Below are 11888 nucleotides of genomic sequence, written 5' to 3'. Positions count from 1 at the left end.
ATAGATCTATCAATACTTCGTTAAGATAGGTTTCCCTACAACTTCTCCAACATTTGTCATCTTTTTCAGCCTGATAGATCTGAGGTAAAATCTGAGTTGCTTTATTCTCAATATTAACAACCCAGTCCCCGAGGCCAAAAGCCATGTCTTCCTCCCTCCCCAATTCCTACTTTTAACCTGGCACAAATAGTCATCACTGATTAAGAGGAGCAACTCCTATGAAGAAAGTAAGTCAATAAACATTTTAGTTTCTAAGTATTAAAAAAGGGTCCATCATCTCCACTGCCACCAAAACCAACAGCCACCAATAGGCAAATAAGCCCTAGGGACCCAGAAATACCACTGCAACTCCCTCCCCACACCAGCCCTACTTCCCGACTGACCCATGTAAACATTGTCTGAAGAAGCAAACTGCAGTGTGACCTGGCAACTGTCCCAGAAGCCAAAGTTGCTAAAGACACAGCAGACAGTTTTCATCACTAAAGTCCTTGGCACTGCCAAAATGGCTCAGTTTCAGAAACAAATTTGGCTTTATTCATGGAAATAACAGTAAATAAGATATACTGCCATCTCTTTTGCTCCTGCAATCTAAGGTCCATAGGGTCTTTATATCTGACCTTTGTCTGAAATCTGTTACCTCTATTGGCAAGTGAGATCATTAAGAGTAGACGCTTTTTCTGCTTATAGTCCAGGACTTAGTTTGGTGTTTTGCATATAATTGCTCAATAAATGATTTTTTTAAAGTCATGAAAACCTTAACAAATATTGATTTCTGATATAAGCTTCTCTATTTGGTTTTTAAGGTAAAGGGAAAAACATTACTACCACAAATTTGTTAAATTTAATTAATTTTATCTGTATTTACTTCTCCCTCAAAGCTTTTGTAGAAAGCTACTAATTAGCATTCTAGGTTAACTAGACCTGAAATTCAAAATAAAGAAAAACAGGAAGAATAATCGAAGCAGATGAAATGAATTACCATGCAATAAGGTTATTCACCCATGCAATAAGGTGCCTGAAAACTTAGTCTGAGATCAAGCTAGACAAGAGCATGTTCCATGTTTAACCTATATCGGATTGCCTGCTGTCTTGGGGAGGGGCAAGAGAGGGAGAAAAATATGGAACACAAAGTTTGCAAAGGTGAATAGTGAAAACTATGTTTACAGGTATTTGGGAAAATAAAATATTATTAATAATTAAAAAAGAAAGAAAGAAAAGGGTGTGTACCTAGGAAAATGTAGTGTTATGCTTCTATGTGGTTAACAAATTAGGTCTCAAAAGTCCACCTGCAAAAAACCCACTCTGCTTTTAAGGAACAGACTAAGAAGAAGGATATAGTTTCTTTATACCACATATACAAAGAATTTTCCACCAACAATGCCCCAAGGGTTTGCCTAAACCCAAAACAAATATTTTTTTTTCAATTGAAGAAAAGGAGTCCCATATACTTAAAGAAATGAGGTAGTGGGAGAAGAGGGAAAAAAGACACTTAGAAATATAGAATTTATTTCTGTTGTGTTTACAATAAGATAGTTTTAACATTCTTTACATCAGAAAATAATAGATAATACTTTTCACTGTGTTTAAGAATTGCATCATGTTGCTAACAAACATTGCTTATGCTGTGTGAGTTGGGAAATATTTATTTTTCCCTTTTACTCTTTTTTTAAGGCTCAGTTTTTCAAAGTTATTTTACTTTTTTTAAATTATAAGGGCAGAAAAAATATAACCACCCCAATGGCATAGTGCCACACATTTCCACATTTATGCTTCTATTAAAGATATGCAATGTGACCTCATTTTCCTGATTTTAGTGTGTGAAGGTTTATTCATCTATGAAAACAAACTATTATATCAAACTAATGGCAGACAAAATAAGGGCTGAAAATACCAAGAGCTATTGGGAAGAAAAGATGCTAATAGATTACCGCGAAGGTGCTTTATTTCGATATGCACTCTTAAATTCAATTTACTGTTCCGTTTGGGGTATATCTAATGAGTGGAAGGATTCACAAATATGTTTCTACTTCTAACCCAAAATATGTACTTCATGGCATCGTATAGTCAAATTTTGTTTCCTGAAAACCCCTAAACATTCCATCTTTAACAGAATTCAAGTTTGCCAGGACACCAGAGAAACCGTACCTAATGAATATTTTTGTTTCTTTTCTGGGAATGGTAGGAATGGGGCAAAAGCAAAGCTAATCAGAAAGAGAATTCTGGCTACTCTTCTGGAATTATTATAAACAAGGAGCTCCAAGAAACCTTAGAAAGCATCCTTTTCAAGATTTACTACATAAGCAGTTCACTCCAATATTAATTATTCAAGGGAGTACCATTTTGATCCTTTTCATTTGAAAATGGTGGAGTCTATTTCATTCCAATAAACTACCATATAATTCCATGGAATGAGGTTATAATGAAAAATCCGTTTCTGTGTTGGGCTGCTGGCACAGGAAAGGGGCTACTTCCATCTTGTACTCAGCTAGAATCTGTGTTTATAGACCCATTTCCAACTAGCATCTTGCTGTAGTTTTTCTGCTGCTCCTCCTTGAAAGTCTCTTTGACCTTGGCTCTCTTCAAACCTCCATCCCTGAAAACATAAAACATAAAACAAGGATAAATAAGAGGCACAGAGGAAATATCTACTTAGAAGGAGTTAGTTACTTTATCTTTAAGTTACATAAAAGCTGCCAACATACATTCATGGAAGGAATTCCACATCAATGAAATGCTAAATAATGCTAAACTATAGAAGGAAATCATCTGTGTTTGCCACTGACCAACACAATACATTAAAAATCAGAGACAATACATTATAAAGTGAAAAGCTATTTTACTAACAAAGACAAATGTAATTATTTCATTGACTACAAAATTTACATGAAGAAGTGATACTATACTAGTCAAATCTGATAGTTAAAAACAACTTTTATGGGGCAGCTCGAAGTATAGGGTATAGAGCACTAGTCTTGGAGTTCAAATCTGATCTCAGACACACTTCTAGCTATGTGACCCTAAGCAAGTCACTTTAACCCCAATTGCCTCAGGAAAAACAAACAAAATACAACTTTTATTAGAGAAGAAAAAGAAATTCAGTAACATGTAGACTTACCACAGCTAACATGATACCATTTGTTTAAACTGTTTTTTTGCCTTCTGCCTTTTTGTTTGTTAAGAAATACAGTTTCTCAACTTACATGACTGTGTGGGGATACCATATACTCTACAAACACTTTTAGTGTTAAGCTTTATAATGCAGAGGTAAGGGAAAAAAAAAAGGCTGAGACCAAAACCAAAGCTGAAGTGCTTGGAGGTTGGGTTAAAGTCCAGAAATTCCTGCAGGAGGTGGGGTCTAGTCTTAGTCACTGCATCCATGATTAAGTAGGGCTATACACAATTATCTAAGATTATAAGAGGGAAGAGAGTACAATCCAAACAACAAGCATCAATCCAGAAACTGAAATATCAGTAAATAGGAAAAAAGAAAAAAAGAAAAGAAAAGAAAACACTAAATACAATGAAAAATTTTGGATTGAGAGAAGTTCCAAGAGTAAATCCAGAAGTGAATAACCACCTACATCCAACAGAGTTATAGAGAGAAGAATTACCTGATCACAAAAGTTATAACAATATATACCTAGATGAAATTAAAATGAAAGATAAATACACGGGAAGAGTTCTAAAAATGCACCCAAAAAGAACTACAAAAATGAAAACCAAATAAAAATAACTATAAACTCCTCCATTTAGTCCCAGAACGTGCAAAAAGATTATGAAAAGTGGACAAAAAGGATTTCTTCAGAAACTGAGTATGACAATAAGAAAAGGCATGGGTCCAGAACAGGAGATAAGGCCAGAGCCTGCCCCAGATAATTCAGAGTCTAACCAGCTTAGCAACTAGATCACCCATCAGAGAGCACAAAAGGAGACAGGGCCAGAGGGGCAATAACACTAAATCACAGCAGGGAAGGGGGTTCAGACAGTACCAAGACCAGCCACACCTGAGCCACAGCAAATGAAAGGGATAGGATAAAATCTGGAACACAGCATCCAGAGACACCCAAGAGGCCTGCTATAAGCTTCATCAGCAATATTTTTGGCGGCACTTAGGTCTTCAGCAAAAAACAGAACTAAATTTGGGAACAGAATTATAGAAAGAAAGAGCCATGGGTCAAAACTAAATTGAAAACTGTTTCAAAATTCAGACATTCCTACTCACATAATTTAAGAGTAGAGAAAGAAGCAGAATATGATCCAAATTGAAAGCCCAGTTCAGAAAATGAGGCTACAGATAGGAGTACACTGAAGGTAATACCCAGTACATTAAAGAAATACATGAGATTGAGAGAAACTCAAGAGGTGAATCCCAAAGAGAGTAGCTCCAGAACAAATCCAAATAGAATCAAAGGTTGGGGTCAGAGCTGAGAGGTGATGATAGCTCCCCTTTAATGAAATAAAGGACTTTGAAAAATTCCTAACAAAAAGGCCAGAGCATGGCAGTATCTTTGAAATGTAAAATGTAAACACAAGAATCAAGAAAATGAAAATCAATAAATTTATAAGTAGAAACTACATTGATAGCTTTATCTTCAGATTTTATTAATTTTCCTTGTCCGTTTTTAATTTTGATTTTCTTCTCTTTTTAAAAAATCACATTAACTGGTTTATTTTATTAGTTTAAAAGTAGCTTCAAACTATACCCAAAGGGCTATAAAATCATGCACACCCTTTGATCAAGCAGTATCATTACTGAGTCTATATCTCAAAAAAAATCATAAAAGAGAAAAAAGAACCTACATGTGCAAAAAATATTTGCAGCAGCCCCTTCTATAGTGGCAAGGAACTGAAAACTGAGTGGATGCCCATCAGTTGCGGAATAACTGAATAAGTTATGATATAACAATGTAATGGAATATTATCGTTTTATAAGAAATGATGAGAGGTTGATTTCAGAAAAATTTGGAAAGATTTACATGAACTGATGCTGAATGAGATAAGTAGAACCAGGAGAACATTGTATCCAGCAACAGCAAGATTATGTGATGACCAACTGTAACAGCTCTTTCTGCACTGTGATGATCCAAAAGAATTCCAATAGACTCAGGATGAAAATGCCAATCATATCCAGAGAGAGAACTATGGAGACTGAATGCGGACTGAGGCATAGTATTTTTACCCTTTCTTTGTTTGTTTTTTCTTTCTTGTGGTTGCCTTTTCTTTTGATCTTATTTTTCTTGCACAACATAACAAATATGGAAATGTTTAAAAGTATTGTATATGTATAAATCATATTAGATTATTTGCTGTCTTGGGGAGGGGATGAGAGAAGAGGGAGTGAGAAAAAATGGGAACATGAAATTTTACAAAAATGAATACTGAGAATTATATTTATATATATTTGGAAAAATAAAATAACTATTTGGGGGAAAATTTTTTTGCAGCAGGTTTCTCTGAAAAAGGTCTCATTTCTAAAATACCTAAGGATCTGAACTAAATTTATAAAAAGGAAAACCATTCCTTAAATAATAAATGGGTAATAGATATGAACAGGTAGTTTTCAGAGGAAGAAATCAATGCTATGAATAGACATATGAAAAACTGCTCGAAATCACTAACAATTAGGAAAATAAAAATTAAAACAATTCTGAGGAACCACCTCACTATAAGAATGCCTAAAATAAAGAAAAGGAAAATGATAAAGGATATTATTTCTCTCCAACTCCCCTTTATCCACCTTAAAAGGAGAGGATGTGAAAAAAAAGATAGGTACATTAATGCATTGTTGATAGAGCTATGGACTAGTCTAACCTCTGGCAAAGAAATGGAAATAGAGGGAATGTCGACCAATTGTGAAATAGCTAACCAATCTATGTTTGGCTTTGATGGAATGGAATTGATGGAATACTATTTTGCTGTAAGAAATGAAGGCAAAAAACAAACCTGGGAAGACTTGTATATATTGATGTAAAGTGAAGTAGGCAAAACCAAGAAAACAATTTACATAGTAACAACAATATTGTAAAGATAATCAATTGTGAAAGCTTTATTATCTGATTATCTGATAAACACACTAACATGTCACAATTTCAAAGGTCTCTTGATATATATATGTATAATTCATTTCCAAATAGAGAGCTAATAGACTCAGAATGCAAAATGAAGTTTGCTGGGGTTTTTTCTCCCGTGTTTTCACTCCCCCACAATGTGGCTACTATGGAAACTTATTTTACATGACTTTATATTTGATGGCTAGGAAGGGAGAGAAGAAGAAGAAGGGAGGAAAGGGGAAGCAGAAATAATCTGAAACTGAAAATAAAGTAAAATTGGATTTTTAAAATTATGAAAAAGATAATGTTAGAGAAACCTGGGGAAAATCATAGGAACTAATGCAAAAATAAGTCAAGTAGCAACATTGTAAAAGCAACTTTAAAAGCCTTATGGACTGTGATATATGCAATCCCCAATCATAATTCTAGAGGAATTATGCACAGTACTCTATTTACTGGGCCATCTAAGTGCATTTATGTTACTATTTTAGCAAATGTCATATATTCCTTTTTCTCCTCTCAATTTGTTTCTACATTTATCTCTACTTGTGCTTAGCACAGTGGCTGGCAGCATATAGTAAATGTGATAAATGCTTTATTTATCTACTTACCTAGATGAGCCAATAATGATTTTACAATCCCATTTTCTGCATTGTGAGTTTAATAGCAACCAATTAGGAAAGCTAAGAGAGACTGGGTTATTAATAAATATATTTTTCCCAATCTAATATTTTTAATTTTAATATCAAGGAAGGAAGGCCTAATATGCTTAATTTATACATTAGGTATTCAATTTAATATAGCTGGCACTGTGACATTTCAGTGCCTAGAAGAAATCCATTTTTTTCAAATGCATTTGGAATTCTCTGACATGGGCAAAACAAAAAACTTGGACAATAACAAAATGATGCAGATTGTAACTAACCCACCTTCTTGAGTTGCTATCGGGTGGGGGGAGGGAAATTATTTCCTGATGAGAATTAGATTTCTGAATTTAGCCATAGTGTGTTAAAAGAACAGATAGACATACATACACACACACACACACACACACACACACACACACACACACATTTCTGTTGAAGAATGCCAGTTGAAAGCTGTCCAAAATTTGGTAGGGGGCTACATAGAAAGAGATCCGTTGGTACAATCTTCCAAAATTCAAGGTTCACACTAGCGCAGGCTGAAGCCCTGGTGCTGGAATTTAGGAGAGGGTCCAAAGAAAGAACTTTTATATTTTAGAATACTCATAGACAACTATATCTTACCAGGGAAGCTCAGTCAAGCCTCCTTGCACGGCAATAGCAGACTTAACTCTATTTGCAAACTGTACTGCATCTTCATTTTCCTATAAGGGAAAGTCAATGGTTAAGTTTCTCATAGGAATATTCCACAAGTTTTCTTTGGAATGAATTATTACATAGTTGTTGTTAAAGAAGTCAACTTCACAATTTATCTAATTTATAATCTGGGTCAGCCATAAAAAATACTCTAATCATAGACATATATGTACTAGATATAAGCATCCATTCAACTTTTATCTCATTTAGCTATGCAATAAAATTGCAAAAGAAAGAGATAGCTATAGGAAAGTGATTGAGTTTCATTTATGATCTAAGACAAGGTACAACTTTCAGTAATGGGTCCATAGGTCAATGAAGCTAACAGATATCAGAAAATTGTCATATCTCCAATGGCTCAAGATCTCACAGTATCATTTTATTGGGCTGTGGCTAAATTACCATTAAAACATGGAGTTTGAACTGCTGAGAATGCATTTAAGCAGTTCAACTTTGGCAAACAAGCCCTCTAGGTTTCTCAGGATTAAGCTGGTCATAGTAGCAAAGATCAAACATTATCTGTACCTCTCTGGTCATTGGAGGCAGGTACCACACATCACATACTATGGCCCAGCTGGTCATCATTCGAAGCAAGTAGTTCACCATGTTGTATTTACTACTGTTCCAAAAGGCATCACCAAACTGAGGGTTATACTGCAAGAGAAGAACAAAATGCAGTGCTGTAAACTTCTGAGCAAACTCTAATTCCCTCATACAGCTTCTGGGGATAACAGCCAAAACCTTCCACCTGACCCTACCAACTATTTAAATACACAATACAGTCTATTCAGCAATTGGAATTGCTAGGGTTGCAAAAGAATAGAACTCTGAAAAAGAGGCCAAAAAAATATAAAGTTCATTCTTTTGACAAGAGCTACCAAAAATCTGGTCCAAGCTGACGCCCTCATTTGTTTACAGCATGATCCTAATGAAGCTAAGATTGTAAACTGGGTCTCAATAAGCCACCTGACTTCCCAAAATAAAAATATTCTATTTCTAAGACACAAACAGAACTATAAAACTTAGTTGATTGTTATTGATTCATGCAATTCTCTATAACATAGAATAGTTCTCAGATAAGAATGTATGGTTGGTATATAGGATTGCTTGCTAGCTAGAGAAACAGGGGAGAAAGGGAGAAAAATCAAAGGTAAGTGTTGAAAACTATCTTTGCATGTATTTGGAAAAATAAAATACTGTTAAAAGAAAAGAATATATGATTGGCTTCATTTAAGCCATTAACACTAGTGATAGCTAGTAATTACAGGATCTTCTAAAACAATCAAGAACATCATTCTTCACATATAAAGTATAGTATGATTATATTAAAAATGTAGCAAAGGAAATGGATCATTTTCACATAATCGCATTTTCAGAAAAACTACCAATTTCATTTAAGATGTGATTATATAATGTACCTTTATTGCAACTGGATATATAGTGCCTCCTATTTCAAAACTTCCTTTTTTAAACATCATGACTGAAGTGTTGTTTATACAGGTTCCTAGCCAAATAGACACAAAAAAGAATTGAAAAGTTACTCATGCTTTTACCAAATACCCAAGTATTTCCTGGAAAGTGAATTTTGTCCAAGACTTGCACACATTATATACTCCTTTAGCCACATAAGTCAAATCTTGGCTAAAAAGCAGAACAAATAGAAGAAACATTTTTTTTTTACATTTGAGTTATTTCAGCATCATAATGTGTTATTCTAATTCAAAACAAAAAAGTCACATAAATTTCCACTTGGTACGAATTACCTTTTCAACACCATTAAATTAAGGAAGGCAGACATCCTTCAAGAATTCTTAACTAAAACTTAGCAAACCCTGGACATTCTATCTAAGAATGGACATTGATAAGAAAGTGAGAAAGCAGACATTCCCGTAAGCTCACAGAGATGAAAGTTGTAAGAATTCCCAAAAGTAAATTTCCCAATGGTCCCAAACCTCTATTTTTTTTTTTACTCAATCCTTAAGTAAATTAAAGGATTGGAGATAATACTTGTCCTTACCTTCAGGAAAGATTAAAATGGGCAATTTCTTCTTATCAGCAATGTGTTCCCTCAGTCTGAGAAAAAGAAAAAAATCAAGCTGTTTACTTAAAAAACATGGGAAAACTTTTCTATACTCTTTGTGGGAGTATGAGAAAATAAAGGAAAAACTGGATGATAAAAGTCAAACAGATCACAAAAGAATCAATGTCTTTGCTAAACAAACACAAAATTGTTTGGGTCATTTATATGCTGTAACTTCCTGAGATCTACTTTTACTGAATCCCCTTATTGATGCAGTAGAAAAATACATTCTGTGAAAAACTAAGGAATTAGAAATGACAAAGACAAAACAAAATTATCAATTGTTTGCAGACAATTTTTTTTCTCCCTCTTTTGTTAGTAGTCACTGTTTTATTGTCCTTTCCACAACTGACATCATTATGTTATGTTATTTTCTTTCATTGTTTTTGTCTCTGTCTTCCCCTTCTGAGTCTATCACCGTATTCCCTCCAGAGTCTACTGTGATAAATCTCAATGATATTTTATAAACCGTGAATTCTTTCTCTATCATCATGCTATTTTTGGTTTGAGTTTGTTTGCTTCTCTCTTTGAACACTCCTATATATCAAATAGATAGATCAGATAGTCAAAATTACAAATACGCATATCTATTTATAAATAGATATATCAATACATATCTACCTATAAGTTATTCTATTTTTAACCAATTAAGTACCCATTTGGTTTTGATTAGCAGAAGCACAGAAAATCTTTTATAATAAGTCTCATAAGAAAAATCCATCGTAATTATGCATTGTTTTTTGAAGTAACATTTTATTTATGTCCTTCATCTTTCTATCAGTCACTTCTGGGAAGTAATGAGGCATCTCCTCCTCCTTAGCCTCCTTTCTAAGAATCAGAAGCAATTAAACTCACTACAATGACCCTTTATGTGATAATATATATAACTTTCTGCCTCAGTAGTTCCTCTTCCTCTTTCATATTTTTTTTAAATTTATTAATCCACTCAGTTTGGAACTCCTGCCTGGGAACTACCTTCTAACTATCTGTCTACCCTTGCCGTCTGCCTTGAAACTACATACCCTCTGTTCCTTTTGTTCAAAGCATAGTAAGTAAAGCAATACTCTCATTCCTTCTATCAGTTAAGTGGCACAGTGCAGAAAACTGGGCATACTGGACCTGGAGTCAGGATAACCTAAATTCAAATCTGATCTCAGACACTTAGTAGCTATATGACCCTGGGCAAGACACTTTAATCCCTGTCTACCTCATTCTTAACTGTCAAATGGGGATAATAATAGTACCTGCTTCCTACAACTATGAAGATCAAATGAAATCATAATTTTAATGATTTAATAAATAATTATTTCCTTCCTATATTGTTATTAATCTGAGCTCCCATTATCCTTTTGCAGATAACTCCCAGATATATCATCTAGCACTAATCTTTCTACTGAGATTGGCAGATATCACCAGCTTTCTTCATGAGAACTCACTGAAATTTCTCTAAATTTCTCAAATGTAAAATGTCCTGAGACAGTTGGAGTGGTGATTACTGGACTTGCAGACCCATTTCAGACAACTATCAATTATATGATTCTAGGTAAGTCACTAAATCCTTTGAAGATCCAGTTTGTTCACGGATAGATTGGGGGAGAGGATCTGAATCCTAGGATAGTCCTGGACAGAGTCTTAGGGGAATCCCAGAACTATGAACTGAAATGTGGATCTAGCAATAGAGCCTGAAAAGTTTCAAGAACAGTGTCAAAAAGCTAAGGGAAAAATGGGGGATCAGACAATGTCAGAAGCTATATGAAAGCCAAGAAGAGGGAGGACCAAGAGGGGAAAAAATGATTTAATCTAGTAATTAAGAGATCCCCAATAACCTTGAACCTGTTTCCACTGTCCACAGACAGACAGAAAATCCACAGATTTTCCCACATCAGACTGCAAAGAGATGAGAAGTGAGTAAGAGGAGTGAAAGCAACAGAAAGCTTTTTCTGGAAATCTGGCTGAGAGAATAAGAGCTGCCTTTTTCCTTAATTATTCTTGCTGCCTAGATGTTAGGAAGACTATGTGTGGCCTGTACTTGCTACAACAGAAGGTTCAATAAGCTTCCACATCCATTTCTACCTACACATAGGCTTGAACTCAAGATACTCCCTCTCTTTTAAAAAAAAAAAAAAGAAGATAATCAGGTAATAAGGTGAAAATGATAGATTAGTGAAAATGAAGTCAGGAAGACCCCTAAACATTAGACTATAGACTAGGCACTATGCTACCATCAAAAGAGTAAATAAGGACCCAGGTTTTCAAAAACTTAATCTAAGGAAAGTTAAAAAAAATAAAAACTAAAAACTTTACTCTCCCCACCAACCTGCCTCCCCTTTCCAGTCTTCTGACACCTTACATTTCCTCCCCAGACTCTGTGATCCAGTGGCACTGGTCTCAGTTATTCCTCAACAAAGACATTACATC

At 34.6% G+C, this 11888-nt stretch overlaps 1 protein-coding gene across 1 annotated transcript in view; it reads right to left on the bottom strand.

Moving 5' to 3' along the window:
• Window positions 1-1489: 1489 nt before the first annotated feature.
• The window catches only part of GPAT3 (glycerol-3-phosphate acyltransferase 3), a 57516-nt gene continuing 47117 nt past the window's right edge, over window positions 1490-11888 (bottom strand). Inside the window, exons 8-12 of the mRNA XM_051963894.1 lie at window positions 9408-9463; window positions 8809-8894; window positions 7916-8044; window positions 7319-7398; window positions 1490-2593 (exon numbers count right to left, since the gene is read on the bottom strand). Coding sequence (XP_051819854.1) covers window positions 2482-2593; window positions 7319-7398; window positions 7916-8044; window positions 8809-8894; window positions 9408-9463 — 463 coding nt within the window. The 3' untranslated portion in view covers window positions 1490-2481. The remainder of the gene's footprint in view (window positions 2594-7318; window positions 7399-7915; window positions 8045-8808; window positions 8895-9407; window positions 9464-11888) is intronic.

This window comes from Antechinus flavipes, chromosome 6, assembly GCF_016432865.1.
Source record: "Antechinus flavipes isolate AdamAnt ecotype Samford, QLD, Australia chromosome 6, AdamAnt_v2, whole genome shotgun sequence".
In the NCBI taxonomy this organism is placed as follows: Eukaryota; Metazoa; Chordata; class Mammalia; order Dasyuromorphia; family Dasyuridae; genus Antechinus; species Antechinus flavipes.
Note: the sequence above shows the minus strand (reverse complement) of the source record. Positions and strands in the feature narration are given on the sequence as shown.